Here is a 26,512-nt window from a genome sequence, read left to right as displayed (position 1 = left end):
CCTAATAAATTATTACTCTAGTGCATCTGGGCCTGGAGATTTTGTGGTGGGTGTGCTAAGTGTGTACGCTGGGCTGTTCCCCTTTCTAAACTATTCCATTACCCTAAAGCCTGTATTACTTAGGGTGATGCTAAAATGTAAGTGAATTCAGATGTGGCAAAACAGAATAGTGTTGAATATAGAGTCTGAAAATTGTGGAAGAAGACAAGGATGAGGGAGTGATAAATGAGTTTACTGGGGCAAGTAGTAGTAAAAGGACAAGAAAAAAATAAATCACACCATCTTATGTTTTTGGAAGAAAAACAATCCTTTAGTTTCCAGGATGGTTTTATTAAAGTCCCATGCTGTGTATAAACATACAAGTGATGAGAAAAACATTAACTTGAAACATGCACTTATCTGGCATTCTCTAAAATACCATTATACAAGTTTTCCTTTACTTAGAAAAATACCCACTAAAACAATCACAGTTTTCCTTAAAGATTTAAAAAAAATGTATTGGCCAGAACAAAGTCCAAGAGAATAAACAAGATTCTGAATTGTGTGTCAAAAAAACTGTACAAGGTTGTACATAAAACTATAGCTTACAAAAGCCTTGGGTATAGTAAGAATACAGAATTAAGATTTCCAAAGTTCTATTTACCAATATCTATTAATAAAATCCTTATGAAATAATTGACTTAGAAAAAGTGAAATGCTCATGATTTCAAAGTGTATAGAAAATACTAAATATCACTTTCTGAAATAAAGTATACTCAAAACAGCACAACATGGAGTCTAAAATCAAGATTTCTGTCATCCATTTAAACTTTGCATATATCCCCATAATGGCTTAAGCATAAAATTTCTCTTGCATTTATAACTTTAAAAACTCAAATCATCTCATAGTTTTATTTTTTATCTTTTGAATAATAGCCAGTTTTAAAATCAATTTTGGGGAGGGGGGTAAATCATGTCATGGTTTTGTTTTGTTTTTGCCTTAATATCATTTTAATTAAATTCCTGCGCTAGAATTTAAGAGTTTGGTGCCTTTCTCACATCTTTCAGAAATCAACGTAATTCCATAGGCAATAAAAATAGAATGAAAACTAAGAGCATTTTAAATTACTTTTCATGTTTCTGTGACTAACCCTGGCTCTGGGGGACTGAATCTTAAAATCAAGAAGTGAGTGGAAAAAAGATCAGGTTACTAATTGAATCACCAAACCAGCTGGCGGTTTTAAGGCTTATAAGTCAGCATATTAGAACAGTTGGTGTTCCTATCCTTTTACCCTTTTTTGTGGGAAACAAGAGGCTATGCAACTAATGACATTGTATATTTTGGAGGGGACGGTACTTAAATAATACTTGGAAAATCCTATTCCAAGCTCTTAGAATGATTGCAGTGGTAGAAGTTGTATACTTATTAGAGATAATAAAGTGTCAGATTGATGAACATAAGATACATATATCTTGTTTTTCACAGAGAGAGCTAAGTCAGTATTGTTTTAGAAGGAGAATTGACTAATTGAAATACTTCAGTACATGTGGCCATGAGGCTGCAAATGAGTTTGCCTTATGAAGAGATACAAAGATACCTCATCTTGAACTGAGAATACTATTCTTAAAGTGATTAAGTTCAGAATTTTTAACTTCTGTTATTTTAATCTAATTGAGATGTATACTTACTTGGTCCTTTTCATGTAAAGGACACTAAACTTCCTTCTTTTTCAAGAAAATACCACTTTCTATGAATGCCATGAGTTGTTTTTTTTTTTTTAATGCCATTTAGTTTTAGCATAAAGTGAGCTCATGCACACACGGCCGAGGGATGGAGTCACCTTCAGTGGTTTTACTGGTAAAGAATCCTCAGTGAGCAGATTATTTTTCTACTCCCCTTTCTAAAATCAGGCAAAGAAAGCCAGGCAAAGAAAGCCAGAGAGGAAGCCTTCAACTGAGATAACACTTCTGTTGACTAGCAGACTTCACTTACATCTGCGCGGTGGTCTCACGAGTTGGCACGGCCGTTGAGCTACAACAGATGAAACGGAAGCATGCTCTTGATGTTGATAACATACAGACTTGGCGGGTAGGGTTCCTCTGTGCGGTCTGCAGTCAGAAGTTACACAGATATACTGTCCATCACGGACTCCATCACGCTCTAAGATGGAACACTGTACCTGAAGACTTTTCCATTTAAGAAAAGGTTCTGCTTCTCTAATTCATCACATTTTCCAATATCAGTTCCTAAATGTCATGAAGTGGTACTTAAAAGCAAGGGACTGGAAAGGGATCACGTCATGCCACATTTGGTCTTAATATAAGACATCAGAACACCTCTCTGACAACAGTGAGTCCTTCAGAATCAAGGCCTGACTCAGAGTTTAAAAATCAGATGGACGTAAACAGAAAGGTTAACTGGTTCTCAAGGCTCTGCTGATTGATTCCTGGCCTCTGCCTTTCTGAGTCTGTGATTGTCGGAGGTAATTGCAATACTGCTAAATGTGTGTCACAGTGCCATGACCTCTTGTGCTTTTTTTGCTGGAGTTTGCAAAGTTTAAATGTTAGTGACAGAACACAGACTACCTTCTGATCATGCTTTTTGTTTTGAAAGAACAAAAAACCGCTGTCAGTGAATGCTTTAAGAAATATTAAGAAAGAAGTAACTCCAAGGTCCTGAAAATAGTTTCCTGTATTGCCAGAAGAATTTCAGTGCTTTTTAGTAAAATACTTGATATAATACCTTAACTCCCATTATGTGTGTACCAGGAAAAAATTCCAAACTTTGTGGAGATCCCCATTGGAAATATTGGGGAAACAATACAAAGAATATATATAAAAAAAAAAAACAAAACCATTAAGTTTGCATATCTGATGTCAAGATGCTGAGGTAATATTGACTGCTTAAAAAAAAAATCCCACCAATCTTTGCCTCTGTTATTGCTGAAAAAAGACATTAATACTGACTGAGTTACCTTACTATATCAAAAGTGGGAGGGAGGGTTTCAGTAACATATACTACTGGTGAGGAGGCATCATGTTCAAAAGCAAGGAGACAAAAAGTAGGTCAATGGGAAGATAGAAAACTACGGTTACATATTTCCCTTTCTATCTGTAGTGAGGGAGACAGTCCAACCCCGATGGGGTTTCTTACTTCGGCCTTTTCCTGGTGGCCCCTTGGTGAATTTCAACATTAATTGTTACCACCCACTCAGATTCCATGTCCAAGTGAATCCTTAAAAATAAAATCCACAGGTTCTCAATAAATAGTTGCAGTTCCTCCTAAAGACGCTGGGGTAAAGTGCAGAGAGAAGCACCACGGAAGCCCTCTTATGGCTGATATGGCTTGCTAAATTCGGATTTGGTAGCCCACCTCATTCAGCGTGCTAAGGTCAGCCACCTTCTTCTCAGGCAGTGCAGGCCTAAGGGTCAAAGGAAGATGGTGGGGGAGAGGGGATGGGATAGAGAAAGATCACTTAGTATTTGATTCAGAGAACTCGACTTTGTTCTCCTGACCCTTCAGATGCTTGCCCCCAGCCTGCCCCCCGCCCCCCCCCCCCCCCCCAGCCTTGGTTCCCAGCTTGACCTCGTGTTCTCAAGTCCACTTTGATGGGATATGTAGGGAACATTTTCACAGGCTTTTCAATGTAGAGCTGAAAAAAACTGACAGGTTGCCGAATGAGTTTGTCCAACTTGAAGCCTGAAGCCTGTGTTCCGTCACACTCTAACTTCTGAAACCCAGTTATCTGTAAACCTTGCAAAGGTCTAAAAAAATCACATGTAGTCCAGTAGAACTAAAAACCTCAGCCAGACTCTCCCTGAAACCTTGGCTTCCTGGTGCTTGTGCCCTGGGGGAAACCCAGCAACTACAAGACTTCTCAGGTGCCAGATTGGCACGGAGAGATGCTTGGCTATCTTTGATAGAGGATTACTCTTCCAGGCCTCGGTGCATAAAATTGGGGCGGATCCTTTACAACTCATCTGAAAAAGCATGTCAATGTGGAAAATCATTCCGTGGCAAATTCTCTCTTCTCCCTAAATACATTTTCCAAAGTACTAGTAAGCATTTATGTGAAGTCATGTCAGAAAATACTTCAAGCTGGAAAAAGAAAATGAGTAAGCACATCACCTGTCTTCATTAAAGACATTTCCTCAATGATTTCCCGATATAAGAGTACGCCCAAGCATTCTCCCGACTTCTCTCACAGTTTTTCCATTTCTTAGCCTCCTACCTTCTCTGATAAGAGAGAACGGAGCTTATGAACCAAGTTTAGCAGGTTCAGTATGGCTAGAGAGCTCTAATTCCAAAGTTTCACATTCAGCCATTTTTACCAGAAGACTGAAGATATTTTTAGGATACACATGACCCTTGTTTTAAGTGTTTGAAGAAAAGAGACCAAAATGAAAATATAATGGTTTCTTGGTTTATCCTTTGAAGGGTTTCCTAACAACAAATAGATTTCCCCCGGCAGGAAGGTGCTCCAACTCACAGAGCCAGAAATCAACAGCCAGCTAATGTCGACGGGGCCGCTTAAGGACACGAGGCTCAAATTTTGGCAACAAGTTCTACCGCCTACATATTATCATTCTCTCTCTGTCTCTCTGTCTCTGCCCACCTCCATCTCCTCTCCCTCCCTTCCTCATCACCCCTCCCTCCCTTTCCCTCAACAGCCTATGAACATCCCCTCTGAACCTGATTATTCAAAGTGGTCAAGAAACCTTCCCTGACTTGCTACTTGGCATTACTAAGGAACTTGTAAACTTAACTCATCTCTGTGTTGCATGAGGCTGATTTCCCAGCGTGACCATGTGCCCTGCTTTACTGGTCAGAATCATGCCTCTCGTTTCTTTGTGTCTCTGCTCATGGTGCCCGGGGTGCACAGATGATGCTGCAGATATGGCCGACAGAGGATAGACGTCCCCGGACTTGCTTGCATGTAGACCCCTGCTCACTGTACCAAAGAGCTCAAGGCTTCTGACCGGAGCAATGGTGTCCTCCAGCCGTACGTGCCCTAGCGATCGGCCATTCCCTATCAACAGAGCCACTGGTAGAGTGGACCCCGGGGACCACTGTAAGGACCATTCTTGAGTTGGCAGCTAATGGGAGCACACTTCCAGCTGAGGGTTCAAACTTAAATTTATATCTCTATCCTAGTCCTCAGCCCGCTAACGTGGGGAGAACTAGGGCTCTTGCAGACAAGTCCGGTTCAGAGTCCATTTGTATCGAATCCATTTTCTTTCTTTTTTTAATTATTATTTTTTAAGATTTTATTTATTTGACAGAGAGAGAGGGAGAGAGACAGCACAAGTAGAGGGAGAACCAGGCTTCCCGCCGATCAGAGAGCCCGATGTGGGACTCGATCCCACGACCCCGGGATCATGACCTGAGCCGAAGGCAGACGCTTAATGACTGAGCCACCTAGGCCTCTCTAGTTCATTTTTTCAAAAAGCCTGACATAGAGTCTGTTTTGTTTCCTTGCCTGAGGTGTGTCATCTTTTCAAACAGCGAATATGGGACTTCCTCCTTCAGGTAGACTCCCCATAAGTTAGCATCACCCTAAGGCAAATGGGGTTAGAAAGGCAAATCTACTTCCCCCTCCTCCATGTGCCCCACTTTTAGAAAATTCAGCAATCAAAAAAAATTTACTTGCCGAAGGATAAGCTTCAAGTATCCCTATGCATTCCTCGCTTTACAAAATGATTAAATGGGGGGTCATTTCCTAGAACAATTAAAATATAATTTCCACACTACCTTTCCTGGTGGTTGAACTACGTGCACATATGTTCCTTATCCAAATATAAATCACATTTGTAGTGAATGGATTTTTTCTTTATCTGATGCTTTTAATGATCTCTGCGGGGCAGAGTCTGTTAGTTGCCCCGCCACGTCCACCGTCCCCTTCTGCCTTAGTACAAACCCGCTTTTCAGCCAGGCACAGAGCTGCCAGAACACAAACCACGTTTCCCAGCCTCTCTGAAACCGGTCAGGTGTCGGACTAAGGTGTAGCCACTGAGACTGATGTGGAGGTTACCAGACACCTCTTCCAAAGGCAAGAAGCATGTGCCCTTCGTGGGTTTCCCTGCTCTCTCTCCTGTCTTGTGGAAGTGATGGCTGGAGTGTGGCCCCCAACGTGGGACACTGGAGAGGCCCAGCAGGAAGACGCCCCCTCCCGCCTCAGTTGAGCCACTTTCCCACGTTGGTGAACCCCCAGCTAAGTCCTAGCTTCACCCCGACCTTACCCGCCACCAAACCTGATCCTGACTGGGATCATGTCCGTCCGTTAACTCACTAAGACAACGCCAAGTCCGATGCCAGTCATGGTGGGTGCCGAGTGGGCCTGAGGAAGGTTCACCTGGGGAGTGAGCACACGTTCCTAGCAAGTTCTCTAGAATTCCACTCGGGAGAAGTAGCCACACGCTACACAAAGTCCGGAGACTCATGTGTAAGAGTCTGTCTTCTTCCCCGGGGCCCTGCACCCCGTGCAGGACCTACGCCATGGCGGCTCTTCACATCTCCCATCGTCTGTCAAGAGTAAGCAACAACTCGTGCTCAACAAGAGGATCCCCGTTCCAGGGGCCTTTGCAGCATACACCAGTGAGCTCACCCCAGTTCCGGCACCTTTCTTCCCGACCTGGCCCCTTTCTCAACACCGAGTTACACGTCTGCTTCTCCGAAACTCTGAGAAATATGCTGCCCTTCCTGTGTGAGAAGAGCGCTCGTAAGACACCAGCCTAACATGCTTTCCTGGGTGGTGGAGCAGGTCTGCGCTGACCTCTTTTCTCTCCCTCAGTCCCCGGACCAACGGCGCCTGCTGGGAAGTCAGCGGCAGGACAGGCTGCAGGGTCCGGGGGTCGAGAGGAGGACAAAGCCTAGCCGCTCGGCCCTGGGATGGGGGCTCGCCTGGGACCCTGCTGCAGCTAGCCACCGGCATGCCGCCTCCTCAAAAGCCAGTGTTTGCCCACTCACCGAACTCTCTCACTTTGGAGCCCATCGGCCCCCAGGAAACGGAATGTTCACCACACTCTTCCAAGTGTGTGTGTTCCTAAAACTTCACCCTTTACCTTTACCCTTGGTCTGCTACTGGTTCCCTTGGAAACAGATGTACTTTAACTCGGGGGGTCTTTGGCCTCCTTTTTCCTAAACCTTTCCTTAGCACCTCCACCAGTCACTGCCCCCTGCCCACCCTGGCGGGGTCTTCCAGGTGCTGAGAAATCACCATTATAAATAGTTTCCATTTAGTTGGCACTTACAAGGTACCAGGCATTGCTCTGAGAGGTTTACAGGGATTAACTGAGTGTCACCATAACCTGATGGGGTTGATACTGTTCCTACCCATTTTACAGAGGAAGAAATCGAGGCACTGAAAGTTAGGGAACCTGCTTAAAGCAAAGTCACATGTTTAGCAAGTGGTGGAGCCAGAACTCCTCCCCAGAATCTAGAGCCCGTGTCCTTAACCATGAGGCAAACGGACCCCATCCTCCCACTCCCCACACAAAGCATCCTCCCAAGCATGGAAGGATGACACCACAACCACTCCTGCTTCTGCACCATGACACGGAATGCCCAACCCCATGTCTTGTCGTCCCTCCATGGTCCAACCCAAACACCACTTCTCCCGCGAAGTATCTGACTTCCTTCCCTCACAACGCATTACTTCTCGCCCCCGTATGCTAGGGCATTTTCTCTAGTACATCTGCTAAAGAATCCTGCAGGTTCCTACTCCTCATGCCTGCCTCAGAGACTGAACAAATTGAGAACAGGGATCCAGTCCATTCAGCTATGAATCCCTGCTGTTGAGTAGCCTGTTCTCAATTAAACCTGGGTCAAGTTCTCATTAACATGTAAATGGCGGATAGGGCTTCATTATGTTCTCTTTATCATGGGATATTTTTAACAACGTCCTAAGCCAGGAATTCAAGTCACCATGATGACATTCTAAGAACTAACAAGTTTTCCTGTACAGGACAGGATTTATCTTACCAAAGCCGCTTGGGGAACCTGCCTACTTTGAAAAGCTGAATGTGGATCTGCAAGCACAGAGAGCTGGAGGGCTTCCAAAGGAAAGGGACTAGGTTGTCCCCTTCCTCTGTAGCCCACCCGTCCCCCTGCCCCCTATGTATCCAGAACCCAGGGAAGAACAAAAGGCTAATACTGCCAGAAAAGGATTCAACCGAGATCCCCGGTGAACTGCCTGAAAGAGGAAACCCTTTTCTCTCCCAGCGCTGCTGGCTGCAATCCCCTGGCCTGGCGGAGGGCATAAGTGGGTTATCACAGCCTGCCACCTGCCCGTGGGCCTCAGCCAGAAATCCTGCTCCCTCCTGGCCAGCAGCTTGTCTCAGGGCCAGAGCTGGGTGAGCTTGTGCGTGAAGAGACCTCTTCCAAGCGCTCCCCTGGCTATAATTAGAATTCTGCAACGGATTTATTTTTAAGAAACACAAGCACCAGGATGATGATTCAGCCAGATCTGCACTTGCCCAGAACCTCTCATCAGATCCACGGTTATTATTTTAGACCGAACAATCAATGTCTCCAAACCCCTCCCTAGTCCACACAAGGGAAAACATCTCCGAGGATTTCCTAGTGAAGGGCTTTCAGCCCGCCTTCTGTTTTAGGGGAAGCAGGGAAGGGAACTTTAAGTTTCCGGTTAATAGACTTTGTGGAAGGAAGTGGGGGGGGGCGCTTCTCTCAGCACACAAATGGATAATCCCAGCCTCGTCTGTTGTCACATAAATATATCCAGGGTGACTTAGGGTGGATGGCCTGGTCCCAGGTGTCCCCTTCACCCCAACCTCCCGCTTGCATTCCTGGAGCTAGCTACAGCAGAGGCTGTTCAGAGGGGAGGTAAGTTGAGGAGGACAGGATGGTGGTTCCATAGAGAAGGTATTCTGTAGCAGGGAAACCTTAGTTTTCCATCCTTGTGACACATGGTGGAAATTCACACTCTGGATTTTTTTTTTAAGTAAGCTCTACGTACAATGTGGGGCTTGAACTCACGACCCTGAGATCAAGAGTCATATGCTGTACTGACTGAGCCAGCCAGGGGCTCCCACACTCCCAATTTTCAATGTGATCTTTTGTTCCAGGTAGCTGGGAGTAGATATGGGACTTTTAGTTTTCCAGTTTGTCTCAATCTTATATGGCTTGTGACTCGTTGACTTGATCCAAGTCCTTCCGAAACCTTGACAGTCCGGGGTGAGTGAACCATCTCGTGGGTGGGCAGTGGCCCCTCGAGTCTCGCACACAACCTGAGGCAGCCTCAGTGTCCAGGGAGAGCTTGACTAGATTCTATGTTGGTGTCAGTGAAGCCACAAGGAACCTCAGAACCAGAAAGTTCATGGCAGCATGTTGGGGACTGAGTGGGGACATCGCGTCCTAGGGCTGAACATGCCAGCTGGTGTGTGTCTGTGTGAGACTGGGTTTAAGAAAAGAAGCAGTAATGCGGAAGGAAAGCCTACAAGCTTCCCCCCAAGCTCCAGCCCCCATCCCTTTTCTGCCCCTCTGACTAAGGCCTGAGTCTGGGGCACCCCTCCCCTCACTTCTCAACCCCCGCCCCCCTCCCCTCAGCAGCTGCTGGGGAGCAGGGTCAGCAGGCCTGAGTGGCGGCTGGGAGGGGAGAGCAAGCCTCCTGCAACTTGCTGGCTGCTTACTCACCCACAGGACTTCTTTAAGTAACACTTTGTGCCAAGTACCTTGTAGGTCTCGGGGTTACACCAGGACAAACAGCAGCTCCTGCTCTCCCTGGACCCGAGGTCCGTTCCCTTTGTTCTGATGGAAATTTGCCTCTTGTTTCTCCCGTATGAGTAGGATACACTTGGGGGACACGGCCCATCTATGTCCAGTTCAGGGCTGCCTGATTGGCAGGCACGGGCCACCCATCTATTCATGCTTCTTACTCCTGTGTCCCCTGAGGTCACAGCCCTGGAGGGTGGGCAGTGTGCATGCCCATGTGTTCACCCACTCACCCTCACGCACAAACCAGGAAGACCAGGTTAGCTCTATTCCTTGTGGACTCGGGATTCTAGAAAGGGATATACAGTAAGGATGCAACTCTAACATGGACCTCTCGGTCCTCAGTGTTAAGTGTGTGGGACAGATTAAATCAGGGATGGTGCTGGCCCAGCATTTACAAGTTCAAGCAGAGACCCCAGGCCTTCCTCTCTTGTCTAGTCTGGCAGGAATCAGGTCAGGCTGGGCCCCGAGTTAGGACTTACGACCTGTCTGGGTAGGCCTCAGTTGGAGGGCCACGGGAGGGGGAACTGGTTCCTTCCAACCTGTCACTGTCATTCCAAGCCTGTCCTGCTCCTCGCTCACATTCGCCACTTCCCAGGACAGTAGGTACCCTGCTGGCAGGTGCGGGGCTGACAGCTGAAGCTGCTATGCACGCATAAGAGATTCGGCTCAGCAGAGACTCTCCAGGCCCTGCCCCTTCTTTCAAGGCCTGCAGAGGTAGGAGGCTCTGGCCAGAGACCAAGAGCCACAGGCCACTGTCTGAGATTCCAGGGCACAGCCTCTTCCCCTTGCTGTGATGGAGAACCCCTCTAGCACCCCCCAATGGTGTCTGACCTCCAGGAGCCTCTTTGCTCACTCAGGTCAGGAGGTCTTTGCTGATACGACTCATCATCCATCCTGGTTTCTCCAAGCGTCCCCAGGGACCCCAGACTCTATGAAATCCCAGGAGAGCTAAGCTGAGCAGTCCTTTGTCTGGGCTTCTAGTAGGAAACTCCACATCATCCAGGAGGCTGACTTCTCCCTCTCCTTCCACAACCATTCTACTTCTCTCCCTCCCTCTCTCTCTCTCTCTTTTGCTTCCCCTCTACTTTCCTTGCTAAGGAAATTATCTCCTTTTCACCTCTGGGGACATTTTCTCATCCGGAATGGAAGAATGGAATGACTTCTTGGGCCTCATTCAAAATACCTTCAATGTGATTAGACCATGGAATCAAACTGATTCTCTATGACTTCATTATGACTTCATGGCCTCACTCGGGCAACTGCCTGGAGGCATCGTTGCGATCCTTCAAGACAGAAGGGAGCAGGAACTCCACTGTCTAGCTTGGGGCCAGCAGTGAAAGGAGACCTTATCTTAAGATGGGGCTTAGTAACCTCTGTGACCCTGAGGGTCTCCAGCAGGGTGAACGAAGCCCCCTAGAGCCACAAACCGCCACAGAGACAGATGACCAAGAAGGGAAATCAAAGAGGGAAAAAAAGGGAGGAATAGAATCATAAATAGCAAAGAAGAGCAGTGGAGGGACAGAGGGGGTAAAAGAGGAGCCAGAGAGCGGAGAGAGAACAAAGACATTCTCAGGGGTCCTTAGGGACTCTTGCCCCACTTGGGAAGAATGTTCCACGTGGTCATTCCAATTGGCATGAGCTGCTTTCATGCTGACATGGGCAGCCCAGCCAGAAACCTGCCGTCCGCGCACGCCTACGCTCCCGGGTTGTGGCCATAAGCAGTAAGCCAAGACGTGTGGACTGTCAGAGACAGAAAGGACCCCAGGGAGCCTTCGTGGTTCTGCGTAGGAGAACTGTTGGCATTTTAAGTGGAAAGGTTCTTAATGGGGGAGGATGAGCTTTGCAGGAAGTTTACCATCCTTGCCCCCCTCCCTGGGATCTCTCATTATAATAAGCAAAAACCTCCCCTCGTCCCACCTCATTTCTAACCCTTGTCCCCTAGGGTGTCCTGGCTGCTGCTGAGAAGCGACTGGCAAGGGGACCGAGGCCCAGCATTGGGAAGCAGTTGGTAGAAGTTCACGCCAGCCTTTAAAACGTGGGTCTCAACCCTGATCTCCTTGTCTCTTTTAGAACCATTTGACTGCTCTGTGTGGAAGGTGCTTTAAACACTCCTAGGGGAGCAGAGGATGACAAAGGACTGGTGGGTGGAGGGTGGGGGAGTCCGTTTCCCTCTCGAAACCTTGCCCTGAGCCGACACCTCGTACGGCCTTTGCTGTTTGCCCTCCCACTCCGCTGACTCTTCTGTCAACCCAGTGACACCGATCTTCCTTTCCAGAAGGATTATTCAGACCAGTGCAAAAATGGAGAGGAATGCAGGGCTGGAAGTAGCTGCAGCTGTAGGGGTGAGGTAGGCAGGGATAGAAAGCCACTAAAATTATCCCAGCATAGAAAGGGGCTGGGGCCCCACAGCTGATGGGCCTCTTGCCTGTTATGGTAATAGTCCACCCTTGGGCCACTCCCAAGCTTCATTATGGCACCCAACACATTTAGAAATGATTTGATGGCCTTATGTAATGCTGAAAAAAATAACACAGTGACAGAGCCACCAAGCCCTTCCTAGTCCCAGCCATTCTACCGTAGGATGCCCAGAATTTTCGTGGAGTTATTGGGTCACAACCAGATGCGTCCCTTTCTCATTTCCTCGCCAAATCAAGATCACCTGGAGAAAAGCCTGCTTGGTGAAGGCCAGAGGTAGAAGCTGAGAAGAGGCTCTCCTCCAGACACACCTCTAGGAACCAGGGTGTCCTGGGCTCTAGTCTACGGCAATGGCGGAAGCTGGGATCTGGAGGCGGAGGGAGGGGCTTGGTGCCTCCATTCTTCTTGTCCTCCCTGTCTCATGCAGCCCTTCATTTTACTTTCAACTCTTCCCTTTCTGTCCTCTCGAGCCCCTGTGATCCCCTACCCAGCCCTGCAACTCAGAAAGCAGGATTTAGGAGGAATTAGTAACACCTTGTAACACCTCAGTCCACTTCAAACCTCAGCCACGATGTTTGACCTCTAGAAACCCCTCCTGACCTCCAAACTCGGAAAAGAAGGGGCTTCAACTACCAAGGATGGCCACGGTCTTCCCGGATTTGCTCATACGAAATGGTCCACAGGAACCCACAAGCCACCTGGGCTCCCTTGATGGTCAAACTCTTCCAAAGCCACCCCGCCCCGGCTGTGAAAAAGAAAATCCCTAAGACCTGACCCACTAGGGAGAGTTGGTGGAGGGAGACTCCTGGGAACCAGTGCTGTGCCCAGGAGAAAGGGCTGCGGGGTTCCGGGGCTGGTCACAGCCACTCTTCGCCATTTTGGAAAAGTTTATGTTTTCATTCAACCACGAGCCATCACCTCTGTGCCCCTGCAGCCTGCCTGCTGGGGCTGGGATCGACTTCGGGGTGTGGAGGGAAGATGGTGGTGGAACGGAACCCCCATCTTCCTGCAGGTCTTCCTTCCTGACCCCTCCGGTGACTACTGCCCTCTCCCTACTGCCTTTCTCCCCATCCCTGGGCCCACTTCCTGCTTCCAGCCAACAGGACGGATGAGGGTGAGTGGGGCCCCGACACTAGAAAGTGGCTTTGCAGTCACAACTGCGGCAGTCTAAGAGCTGTCCTCTGTAGGTGTAAGTGTGGTCCCTTGCCTTGGCTGCGTGACAAAGCAGCCAGAGATTAGGGTATGGGCATGGCCAGTTTCCCTTCCTGGCCCCTAGAAGAATGGCCAGCCAGGCTCCGACCAGCGTGTCTTCAGTGGAGCCCAACCATGGGGGTCAGGCCGGGGTCACACCCTCTAACCTCACCCCAGCACCTCAGGCTCCAGAGGCCCAGGCAGGACTGGGCAGAGCTGGGCCCCGGAATCACACTCGGCCTCCTCTGCCCCCCTCAGGAGACCCAGTGCCTGCACCTTGACATTCTGTTGTTTTTTTTAAAGCCAACCCCCAAATCAGTTCTCCCATTCTGACTGATCAAACCGTGGCTCTCCAAGAGTGGTCCCTGGACCAGCAGCATCAGCATCACCTAGGAACTTGCCAGAACAGCCGGTCCTCGGGCCCCATCCAGATCTGCTGAATCGCAAACACTGGGAAAGGGGCCCTGAAGTCTATTTGAACAAGCCCTCTGGGGATCCCGGGCTTGCTGAAGTTTGAGAACAGGGTGTAGGATCCTTCTATCTATCCTCACCTGGGCCCTTGTGCTGCATGCAGCCCCTTCTCCACCCCGTGCAGATAACCCACCTGCTCCTCCTCACTCCCACCCAATGACGCACCTCCTTCACCAGCAGGATAAAAGCCACTGAATGCACAGTCTGTCAACTTCTACGTCCTCATCTACCTGACCTTAAACTCTCCCTCATTTTCCCCCCTTCCTTTGATCCTAAGATCTTCACAGCTGGCTTCTGCAGGTACGGACAGGCCGCTTCACACTCCCGATCCATCCTCTCTGCCTATTCCTCCCCCATCTCCTGTTCTGGTTCTTCTTCCTCCGGGCTACTCAGGGCCTGACAGCGCTTCCTTCCTTCCTCACCGACTTATCCAGCTATCGCTTCAGCTGTCACTTCTAAGTAGATGGTTCTGATGTCATGATCTCTATTCCTCAAGCTCCAGATCTGCATTCTCAGTGGCTTCTAGGATGCTCCCCCGGGATGCCTGAGAAGCGGCTCAAATCCCACAGTCCAGGCTCCAAGGCACCTTCTTCCCCTACTGTTCTCAGACCACCAGCACCTCGCATGTCCTCTGACTTCTGTCTCCACAGCCAGTGTCTGAGATCTTGTTGGCTCTCCCATCCCTGGGCACTCATGGGAACTTTTTCTGGTTAAAAACTTCACAGGCCCTGGACTGCAAAGTTCCAGTGGATGCAAGTAGAACAGATGCGACAGCACTCGTCCGAAACCCCACACGGCCGTCCCGCGCATCAGTGCGTCAGGTGGCACGCTCAGGACTCTCTGGTTTAGAGGGCAGAGCGGGGCTTTATTGACTGCTCGATGTCTGCTGCAGACTGCGAGCTCCGAAGGGAAGACTTCGCCCTCCTGGGGCAGCAAAGCTAACCAATCAGAGGAAAGGGCCCCTCCCCTGCTTCTTGGGTGACCAGACTGCCACTTCTGGGTTGCTGGCTGCATGCTTCGTGACCCTCCGAGGAGGGTTTACATACGCACAGTCCTCTGAGACAACTGTTACTTTGTTCAGGGACGCCAATGACGGGATGACTGCATCAGAGAGGGGGAGAGCTAGGGTTACGGTGAAGGTCAGGGCCAAGAGGCAAGGCTGGTGGTCAGCATCGGAGGCAGGATTCGGGTCAGAGGCTTCTGCAAAAATCTGAAGTCATCCTGCTCTCTAAAGGGACAAAGCCATGCTGAAGCCCGCTTGTTCTCCAGCTTCTCTTGCTGCAGGAGCTCCCCAACCCCCCCTTCCTCCTTCTCCTTTCCAAGCCCGGACCCCAGTCATCTTAGCCAACACCTTTGGCTGTAGATTCTGCACCCTGGGTTCAGCAGTGGGAAGTAGAATGGGGACAAACCGAGAACCTTCCTCGGAACTGACACCACTTCATCCTGCACTGTTCTTCCAAAGACAGAACCAACACTTCCGTCCCCCTCCCCCTTCCCAGAGCCAGGGGACCTGGGTTCCAGCCCCAGTCCCATCACTGACCAGCTACAACACAGCATAAGATAACAAACCTGGTTTGTGTTCTTGTTTCTTCCTTTGACAGTGAAAACGAAAACTCTCCCTTCTTACTCTACAGGATTGATGTGACAATAACGACATGCTTGTATTAAAGGCAGTTCACCATGAACAAATCGCTCTCACTATGTCTTCTAAGTTGATCCTATGACTCCTTGAGAGAGAGGCAGCGAAAGCATTTTTATCCTCTTGGACGAATGAGCAAACTACGGCTCCTGAAAGGCTTCCCAGGCCGCAAGGCTACGGGGCGGCTGAGCTGAGGCTCACCCCGGACCTCCGGGCGCTGTACCACACCGTCCCTGGCTCCGCGAGAGCCTCCTGTGACCCGGCATGCTGCTGGTATTAATAAAAGTGGTATTTTTTCCTGCTGTGTAATTATGGCCCAAATATCTGCCAGTGGATTATCACTGGTTACTTTGGGCCTCCTCAGCTTCTCCAATCTGTCAGTGCTCAAGTGAGTCATTTTGACCTAAGAAGTAGGTGTGGGGGGCGCCTGGGTGGCTCAGTTGTTAAGCATCTGCCTTCGGCTCAGGTCATGATCACCGGGTCCTGGGATCGAGCCCCACATCAGGTTCCCTGCTCAGCAGGAAGCCTGCTTCTCCCTCTCCCACTCCCCCTGCTTGTGTTCCCTCTCTCACTGTGTCTCTCTGTCAAATAAGTAAATAAAATCTAAAAAAAAAAAAAAAAAAAGAAGTAGGTGTGGAATCTCTGGCCTCGGGGCTAAGATGGGGGAGGGTAGAGTCAGCAAGGGAGAGGAGGAGCCTGCAGGTATTTCTGATGCCATGATCCAAAGAATGATTGTGATTTCTGCCAGGAACAGAGGGCTACAGGGTTTTAGGAGAGTTTCCTCAGTTTTAACAATCCGATCTTCTGGCTGAGGGAACTTAAGCCCGGGACGCTTACATGACAGGCCTCACGTCATGGGGCTCACAAGGAGCTGAGCTGGCCCCAGACCCAGGCTTCCTAAGTCTACATCCCCTGCTCCTCCCACGAGGCCAGGATTTCGGGGTATCCTTCATCTCTTGCGGTCTGGAGCCTGTCCCTTCATCTGAGTCTACAACTGGCAGGCGGCGGCCGCAGAGCAACGGGGGTCATGTGCATAGTGGATCCTTCTCCCCATGGGATGCCCCCTGAACGAGGGGTGGTCCTCTCAGAGATCTCCGTCTGCTTCAGATGCCATGCCCAGGACACACCTTTGTCCCCACGGGCCAGGACAACCCCACGGATGCGTGTGTTGGGCCCCGAGCCGGGGAAGAGAAAATACTCACGACTTGTCTCTCCTGCCGAGCCGTCTCGGGGGGCTCGCCTGTCTCCTTCGGGGGGACAGGGACTTCCCCCGGCTTCTCACTTGGGTTGGAGAATGGGCACTTGCAGGTTTCAGGATCTGAAGGAGATGTGAGGAGTTACCACACTGGCTCCGAAAGGAAACCACCCTCGTGTCTTCCTGCAGCATCCCTGCCCCCAGCCTGCCGTGATCGCGGGGCTTAGGAGGTACCGAGCTGGAAGACCTCCAGTGGGGAGTCCTAACAGATGATCCTCGCTCAGTCTGCACTGGTGAGGAGCAAAGGACCCCCTCCCAGAGGCTGAAATGATTACACCGCGCCCCCTTTTCCACAGCAGAGAGGCAGAGCCCCATGCCTCAGCCTCCTGGGGCTGCTTCCAGGTGCTGGGTGCTGTCTTGTGAGGGTAAAGTCCCACCTACATTGCCCCAGAAACCAGCCTGTTCTTCCTCTGACTCTCCCACCCCACACACAGGCACAGAGCGGTTTCAATTTCTCTAGAATCTCCGTTCCAGGTTCCTCAGGGTGAAGAGGACAAGTCCCCAGGCCCTAAACAGAACCAAGCCTGAGGTCAGCAAAATCTCTTTCCCCTGGGGTCCTCCGTGTACACACAGGCTTTCTCTCAGTGACTCCACAAGCCCTGGAGGGACAAGGACAAGCAGGCATGATGTCACCATGGATGTGACATGGGAGAAGCAAGAGGGGCTTATGAGTGTAGATTCTATGAAGCCAGCACAGTGAATGATTCTTCGCTATTGTGACACCAGGTCAGAATTTTATGCCAAAATGCATTGCAATACATAAAGCAAAGCCGAGACATAATGCCACTCTGCAAAAGATTATAAGGCAGGGTGACCTCGTGTGCCCAGGACCTTCCTGGTTTTAAGTACTAAAGATGTCATGTCCTGGGCATGTTTCAGGCAAACTGGAATGACTGGCCACCCTATTATAAAGACCAAAACAACAAAACAAAATGAGAGACTTAATCTAAAATGACTAACATTTTAGATTTGATTTCATAGAAGGATGTACATGCCAAGACATCGCTTAACTGTAACATCTAAGTTGACTTCAGCTCCAGTGTTTGAAGTAGTCTATACAAAGAGAAACTTTAATTGTCCATGTCAAATAGCAAATGATTTCTATTTTTTGTTTTAATAGGATGGCTACTAAGCAAGATAAACTCAAGAAGCTTTTGACTATCCCAGAAACATGGGGCATGAGGCAAGAGGGAGACAGACAGAGGTTGGGGATAGAACTCTCTTGCATCACTCATTCGCCTTCCCAGCACCTACCTTCATTCTCATGTCCCTGGCATATTTCTCCAGCTCCTTCCTTATGTCAGCCCTCAACATCTTTGAGACATTGAGGACCAGCTGCTTCCACTCAATGGGCTGAAAGCTATGAGGCTCGTGGGGGACATACAGCCCAATCTTGACCTTCTTCACTGTGTGCAGGTACTTCTTGTAGGAGTCTTCAAAGTCAAAGATGAGGTCACTCAGAGTCCGAAAGGTCAACGGCTTGTCCATCAGCTCAGCCCTTCGGCTCATGCCCAGTGAGCCATAGTGGCCATTGCAATAAATCCCCAGCACAACGTGGTGAAAGTAGTTTCCTGAGAAGTAGGTTTTAAAGCTGATGGGGAATCGCTCGATGGAAGGCTGTCCATTGGTTAAGTATCTTAGACCATCTGAGTCAAGGAAGAGAAGGGAGGCCTTGAAAATTCAGAGCTTGGACTCCCAGGAAGGGAAGTGGCCCAGACAGGCAAAGTAAGTGTCCATCCCTCTGTCTCTGAGGCCCACATCTAACCTAACCAGACTAATCCTTTTAGAAAGGATTCACTTGATATCTTTGAGTACTTATTATATGGTGCATACTGAAGCCAAATTAAAATGGGACAATGAGAAAAACTTGCCTTCTACTTTAGTAATTAAATAAATGCAAAACAAGATCATGGCTTTTCCCCCTCCCTTGGTTTTCTACAGGGATGATGAGTATTAAAGACTTTTTTTATGTAATCGGAATGACGTTCTCAGACATTAATTCTGGCTGGAGTGTGTGGGACAGAGCCAGAATTGAAGGCCTCTGCAATGTTCCAGGAGAAAAATGAAAACCAGAATCAAGGCAAGGCAATGAGATGTAAAAGAAACAGACCGGGGCGCCTGGGTGTCTCAGTTGGTTAAGCATCTGCCTTCAGGTCTGCTTCTCCCTCTACCCCTGCCCCCCTGCTTGTGATCGCTCTCTCTCAAATAAATAAATAAATAAAATCTTAAAAAAAAACCGAAAACAAGAAGTCTTGTAGGAGTCTTGTAGGAGACTGGTTGATTATCTGGAAGGGAAGGCATCAGAACAGGTCACACCTGCCCCTCATCTGTTGCTCTCATGGACCCCAGCACACCCATGCCAACAGCCTTGGGTACCACACAGAAAGCTGCCTCCAGCATCCGAACCTCAGGCTCCTCATTCCCCAAGGCACTTGGCATCACAGATTGGCTTTCTCCACTTATCAGCCCATCTGGATCGAGCAACCCAGCCTCTTACCGTTGTATCGGTTTGGGACCAGCTACCCTACAGGTGCAGCGTCATGTAACTACCCCACTGACTCCACACGCCGGAGCACTGGACAAGAAGTACCACATCCTTCAGCCCATCTCAAAATCCCAGGATAATCCCGGCAAGGACCCAGTATTTCTGGAGAGGGATGTTGAAAACTCACGGTGTCACTTTTCTGCTGAAAACCTGTGGTGACTCCAAGGAGTTTCTAAGGTAAATAATAATCCAGGTGCTCCCCATGGCAGCTTGTGCCTGGTAAGTGCTCAGTCAGCGGATATGGTTCTCCACTGTCTGAGAATCTGTCTTCACCATTTCTTGCCCCCACTCAAGTGGACTTTCTACCCAGAGGCCAGAATGTTCTGTTCAAGCCAAAATTTGGTACGTGTCAACTCTTCTGCTTCAGTTTTCACTGTCTCTCATCTTCTTCAGACTTGGTCCAAATCCCTTACCAAAGTCCCGCCACGATTCAGCCCCTGCTCATTATTCCTTTGTCCGGTTTCATGCCCCCCACACCCTGGTCCAGCACATGGACCCACAGTCAACCCGAGACATTTTTGGAGGATACGCCGAGACCATAAAGAATCCACGCCCGTGCCCTTGGCACATACATTCCCTCATAATGGGAAGTCATATATAACTGGAAGTCTTAAATGACTTTTAAATGACCTTCACATTATAAAGCTATGAGACCAATTCAACAAAATGCCACTGCACATACTCTGCACCACGTGACACCCCCTATTGCAGTAGAACTTCTCTTATGGCTTCACTCACACATCAGCCTTCTAGTGCAGGGGATTCAAACCTGGCAGAGATCTTCGGGGTCTTTTAAGAATCATGAGTGAGGACGGTGTGGGCTTACTCCCTTTATACAGGCGGCACCCCGACTAAAACAGCCCCACTGCTCTCTCCTCCCTCCTTCCACTCTTCCCCGACCTTCCTCAGTATGAGTTAAGTAGCCCCCCCCAACTCAAGAGCCCCTGTAGCACTTGCTGCTCAATCATCCAGCGTTGTAATTGTGTATTTGCATTTTGTTTGCATCTTGTAGGGGCGGGAGTTGTGTTTTGCAGGCTGGTGTCTGTCCCCAAGCGTAGCACAGGCCTGGTGCACAGAAGTTCTTCGTTAATGCTTGCTGCAAGGATGACCCTCCATTGTGAGCACACCTTCCTTAGGCTCAAAAAGACTGCCTTAGTGAGGGCCAACCCAGGTACCCTTACAAGAAAGAAGCTAACAGAAGCCAGCCCGAAGCCCTGAGGTCAGCCCTGTCCTCTGTCCTCAACTTAAGCACAGATGGCTCCTCGCTATAAAAAGTTACCTGTTGGGTGCCTGGGTGGCTCAGTTGGTTAAGCGACTGCCTTCGGCTCAGGTCATGATCCTGGAGTCCCGGGATCGAGTCCCACATCAGGCTCCCTGCTCAGCAGGGGGTCTGCTTATCCCTCTGCCCTCTTCCCTCTCGGGCTGTCTCTCATTCTCTCTCTCTCAAATAAATAAATAAAAAATCTTTAAAAAAAAAAAAAAGTTACGTGTTTTGTCTTCACTTCCTCCTGTGAGATTAACTGGCAGTAAGGGAGTGAAATCACAACCTTCCGAGTCCCCTGACGTCCATTCCTGCTTGTTTTCTGGGGTAAGTTCTCTGGGGCTGGAATAAGGGCAATCCTTAGTTGGTTTAGACAGGATAGCAAGCCCTTACTGGGTGCGGATCTCCTGTGCCAGACAGCCTGCAGGCAGGGCTGTGGAGCCAAAGATGAAGCCTGTCGGGGAGACAGACTCAAAATGGACACAACATGATCAGTATGGCAGCTCCTCAAAAAAAAAAAAAGAAAGAAACAAAGAGTTGCCACACGATCCAGCAACTCCACTTCTGGGTGTGTACCCACAAGAATTAAGGGACGCCTGGGTGGCTCAGTCGGTTAAGCGTCTGCCTTCGGCTCAGGTCATGATCCCAGGGTCCTGGGATCGAGTCCCGCATCGGGCTCCCTGCTCCGCGGGGAGCCTGCTTCTCCCTCTGCCTCTGTCTCTCTCTCTCTGTCTCTCATGAATAAATAAATAAAATCTTTAAAAAAAAAAAAGAATTAAAAGCAAGGACTCGAACAGGTATGTGCATACCCATGTTCACAACAGCCAAAAGGGTGACGTGACCCAGGTGCCCCCGGATGAATGACTGGATAAACCAAATGTGGCGTATGACATACAACGGAGTAGTATTCTGCCTTAAAAAGTTAGGAAATTATGACTCGTGCTACAACACGGATGAACCTTGAGGACATCAGGCTCAGTGCAATAAGCCAGTCACAAAAGGGCAAATACTGTATGATTTCACTTTCTGAGGTACCTGGAGTAGTCAAATTCAGAGAGATGAAAGTAGAATGATGGTTGCCGGGGGTCGGGGGGAGGGAGGAAAATGGGGAATTAGCACTCAATGGGTGTGGCATTTCAGGGGGCGGAAGATGAAGTTCTAGAGATCGCTGGTGCCCATGCTTGCAATGTCACTCAACTGCGCCTTAGACATGGTTAAAATGGTAAATTTATGGTATGACTATTTTACTGCAATTAAAAAACCCACATTCACAATACATGTACGTCAAGCCACTACGCTGTTCACCTTAAACTTACACAGAGCTCTATGTCCACGGTGTCTCGGTCAAATTGAAAAGAACCACCCCAGCGTGATGTGTGCTGTGAGAGACACAAGCCCCACACCCCCAGGGAGAGCAAAGAGGCCACGCGGTGACCACACCGAAATTAGTCTTGTGGGACAGGTAGAGTCAGCCACGTGGAGAAGAGGGAGGGAGGAGGGGATGTCACAAGTCGCCATCGCTAGGATTTGTTCCGTCTTTATGGCCATCAGGAAAGCCATGGGACCTGGAGCAAGTGGGCCCAGAGCAGGCGGGGACAAGGAAGTGTGGCTGAGGGCAGGGAAGTGGCCTGAGCTTTTCTGAGGGAGCAGCCGTGCTCAAGGTCCTGGAAGATCCGCCCAGCATCTAACCCGCCTCTAATTACAAATCTGTCACCTGAATCAGCCATAGCACTTTAGTACCGTGATTAAGCCCCTTCATGGTCAGCGAGGCCCCCCAGATTGCTGCCAGGATTTGGAAGATGAACTAAAGGGCTCTGTCTCGGGCAGGGCTGTGCTCGTGTGTGCATGCACACATGAACTGAAGCAAGAGCAAATGAAGGGGCTCTTCCTGAATGAATCCTGAACTCTGGACTAACGTCAAATGAGAGAAAACAAGGAAGGACAAGACGGGGGACTCGGGCTTCCAAGCAGCAGCTGAGCTGACCTGTTTCAAAGTTGTTGAGGTGCCATCTGTTTCCCAGGACCCACAGAGGGGCCTGTGGGCGACACAGACAGATGACCCAAGTCATGTCCTTCACTGTGCTCGAGAGAAAAGCAGGCCATAGGGATGCTGACAAAGAGCAAAGAGAAAAGACAAAGACGCTGTAACTTTTGTAATTCAAGTCTGTGTTTCTTGTCTGTGTCCAAGAGTCAAATTTCCCTGAGTTCAGCAGTGTGAGCCCCATTCCTTCACCCTTCCCCACCTTCTCGGCACTTCTCTGAAACATCACACTGGTAAGAACAAAGGAAAACTGAGAGAGCACACTGTCTGATTTGGACAGGCCCAGAGGCCAGTCACAAGTATATTCCTCACAATCCCAAAAGAATTGATTAATCCCAGTAAACCTAAAGTAGTGCTTCTGTTCATACATAGCACAGGGCCGCGGCTACTGTGTAAAGCAGGATGGCCTCCGCCCAGGTGCACCCAGACCTCCGTCAGCAGAGTCTGAAGGTAGCTGGTCCGTCCAGGGAAGGGCCTGGGCTCGTGCTCTCCTTCACTGATCCCCCCAGCAAATCCCCAACAGCTGCTCACCCCCATTAAACTCGCAGGAGGCTCTGCCCCACAGCTGTGGCGGACTCCTGCCACAGAAGGGCCCCCGGAGCCATCTGCGGCCTCCACCCCGTTCTGCCCTCCGGCGGGGCTCCCCAGGCACACATCTCATCTCCTTTGTGAGGAGCGGAGAGGAGGTAGGACAGAACTGTGGGGGAAGGGCCACAATAGGGCTCAAGCTCCCATTTTTCAAATGTCAGCCTGGGCACCTGTGGACAGTCTTTTTCAGACGAGGCCTGCCAGTGCCCTGCAGACTGCAGAGGGCCAGAAATGCCCCTTCCCATGAACGTGTCCAGGAGACCAAGCCCACAGACTGCACTTCTCCTACTGCCCCCGGGCTGATTCTGAGCCACCGGTCCTTCCGCTGACATCACGCTAGCCTCTTTCTCTCCTGGGTTTCCTTCCAGCTCTCTAACTTTCCTTCTTCGTCTCTGTCACGGGCTCACCGTGTCCAACTAAACCAAAAAAGGGTGAGATGTCATCCTTGAACTTCTTCTCTTCTCACTCCTTCCACAGCAGCCTCCACTCCTTAAACACTCGCAGCTCCCCAATTTCTACTTCCAGTGCAGAGCTGCCTCCTGAGCATCATGCTCTAAATACCCCACCCTGACATCCTACCACACCCCATGTCTCAAATTGAACAAATTCAAATCTGAACTCCCCTCCCCATAAATCTGACTCTCCCCACAAGCCCTTCCCTTGGGCTGCAGCTTACTTATCTAATCTCAGTTTTCCAAGCCGGAAATGTGGGCTCGTTGCCTTTGTCTCCTCTAACTCTTAGAGCTGATCAGCCCACGGGTGGTGTTGATGACCCCCCGCTCCTTCCTCCATCTTCCCGGCTACTTTGGTAGCTCACCTCTCGGTTGCCTTCATCACTGTATTGGTTGACTTCTTCCTCATCCACTCCTGCACTCAGTTGGCCTCTAAGTCCTGGAAATTCTATCTCCTTGGTGTCCCCTCACCTCCATTCCCCTGGCCAGGACCATGGTTCAAGCACCACCATTTCCCTCAGGGAGCAGCTCCTAACAGGCTTTGCAGATCCAGCTCCTTCTCCAGTCTGCCCTTCAATCTGCCTGAAGAACCACCTCTCTAACACACACGCCTGATCGTGTCGTGCCTCTGCTGCTGATCTTTCACGGGGGCTGCCCTTGCCTTCTGGAGGAAGGTCACAATTCTCAGCACAGCACTCAACAACCCACCTGGTCTTTCCTGGGACAACCTGCCAAGTTCATGTCTTGCTGCGTCTCCTTGGTCACTGTCCCTTCCAGCCATCCACCCCAAAGGACTGCAAGTTTCTTTGCTCTTCTACCAAATCATATTCTACTGCCATCACAGCTTTTCTGGACCATATTCCCCTCAGGCTAAGGAGCCAGAAGTCTGGCGGAAAATGGAACAGAAAGTATGGGAGAGCCCAGGCCCTTGTTTCAGCTCTACATTCTGTGGAGTTAAGACTCTACACCATTGCTTGGTCTCCTCCACAACCCACTCTTAGAATTTTCCCTAGAGATGCGTTTGGATAATCCCATTTCCCCTTGACTGTCTATCCTGTTGCAATGCCAGATAAATGCAAAAAATAATGATACATGCTCTCTCTGCAGTCCCTCTAAGTTGGAATTCTCCTCGTGACTAGTGGATCTGGCCTGAGACCTGGGCCTGGTGCAGGCTGCAGCTAACAGCTTACATTGACAATGACCGGGGAGCCAAGCTCTGATCTGGTTCAACTCTAGAAGGTGAAAGTTAAAGAGAAGCATCAGGGGAGCTTGACACTTTCCCCAAGGAGACCACGGGCATCATCTCTGTGAGTCTAGGACAACAAAGGCACAATGGGCCCCACAGTGAGGCCACCATCTATGGAGTAAACTTGAGCAAACGTAACTTCAAGGATACATGCCCAGGATGACAGCTTCCAGGCATTTGATAGGCAAGGACTCCCGAGTCATTTCTTTCGCTGTTTCCATTAACCTGTAGGGTAGAGCACAGCAAAGTATCTCAGGACTTATTTAATTATGCAGTCTGTCTGTCGGTCAATCCATCAGCGTGCCTGTCTCCACACCAGGTGCCATGCAGGTTTAGAGAGGGAAAGGGGAGAGCTCGCTGTGCAGGACGGAGCCAAGGCGCATCTGGATCCGGCAGAACTAAATTCCTAAATTCTCCACTCCTCTCTCCAAGCGTTAGTTCCTGGAGGTTGGTGCCTGTATGCCATGGCATTCTCTATGCCCCAGGACAAGGGGCATTACAAAGAGCAAGTAAAGGAGGCCACATAAAACAAACTTCAGGGCCACCTGGGTGGCTCAGTCGGTTAAGTGTCCGACTCTTGATCTCAGGGTCGTGAGTTCAAGCCCTGCATTGGGCTCCGCGCTGGGCGTGGAGCCTGCTTAAAAAAAAGAAGATACACTCTGAAATTGCATTGCCAAAAAGAAGCCTGAAACTGTGTGATGCTGGGGGTGGAGCCTACTCAAAAAACAAAAACAAAAACAGAAACCAACTTCACAGGCCTCCTGCACCCCTGTAAGAGTTAGTCTTCCCCACAGAGCTTAGCTGTCAGAGTGGCCCAACCCCTAGCCCCACCGCCAACCTGGCCCTGGGGCACCCCCACCCCCACCCCTTACAGACCAGGATGTTGGAGCAGGGGGTATAGGGATAAAGGGTGGGAGAGGGAGTTGACAGCTTTCGAGTAGGAGAGAGGTCCCCTGGCCCACAGATCATGCACCACTTACCCACTCAGCGGTCTCATTTTCCTAATTTCAAAGAACTGGGTCCCTGTATGATTGTATCTGTGTGAAGTATGTAAAGGGAAAGTGACAGAAAACTCCAAAGGTCCCAGTGATCCAGCAGAGGAAGCTATGCATTGATTTCTTAAAGGGATGAGGAATGAAGAGTGAGGGACTTTCTGGAAAGTGCCCAGTAGCCAGAAGGTAGCCAAGAGCCTCTTACTCCTCACTGTTCTGCCCTGAAAATCCAATTTCTAACTTAAGCTTCAAAACACCTTGGACCTTTATAATAGCTATTTTCAATCTGCTCTGTATTCCGTTTAGTTGAAAACATGTCTTAATTCACTTATTAGACTACAAACTCTTTGGGAATTAGGACCATTTATTTATTACCTTTATATCACCCACAAAGCCTGGCACAAATCCAACATACTCCAGTTAGCAACTATTATTAAATGAGTGAGGAATAAATGAATAGATGGGTGGACAGATGGATGGATAAATGGGTGGATTAGTGGAAGGGTGGATGGATGAATGAAAGGAAGGAAGGATGAATGGAACTGATGGAATGGAAAGGTAGGTGGATGGATGGATGGACAGACAGACGGATGGAAGGAATTGATGGAATGAAAAAGTGGGCGGATGGGTGCATAGATGCATGGATGGATGATGGATGGGAAGGATGAATAGAATGGAAGGGTGATGGCTTGGAAGGGTGGATG

General features: G+C 49.4%; 1 protein-coding gene across 2 annotated transcripts in view; it reads right to left on the bottom strand.

Annotated features, from left to right (window-relative positions):
• Positions 1 to 3,328: 3,328 nt before the first annotated feature.
• VASH2 (vasohibin 2) overlaps positions 3,329 to 26,512 on the bottom strand; it is a 36,249-nt gene continuing 13,065 nt past the window's right edge. The window contains exons 3-7 of one of the 2 annotated variants that reach the window (XM_021682552.1): positions 25,797 to 25,853; positions 24,967 to 25,041; positions 17,938 to 18,319; positions 16,631 to 16,746; positions 3,329 to 3,401 (exon numbers count right to left, since the gene is read on the bottom strand). In XM_021682552.1, the coding sequence (XP_021538227.1) occupies positions 3,329 to 3,401; positions 16,631 to 16,746; positions 17,938 to 18,319; positions 24,967 to 25,041; positions 25,797 to 25,853 (703 nt within the window). The remainder of the gene's footprint in view (positions 3,402 to 16,630; positions 16,747 to 17,937; positions 18,320 to 24,966; positions 25,042 to 25,796; positions 25,854 to 26,512) is intronic. The other variant, XM_021682553.1, reaches the window with a different exon arrangement.

Source organism: Neomonachus schauinslandi, chromosome 6, assembly GCF_002201575.2.
Source record: "Neomonachus schauinslandi chromosome 6, ASM220157v2, whole genome shotgun sequence".
NCBI lineage: Eukaryota > Metazoa > Chordata > Mammalia > Carnivora > Phocidae > Neomonachus > Neomonachus schauinslandi.
This window is presented reverse-complemented; position numbering and strand designations above follow the sequence as displayed.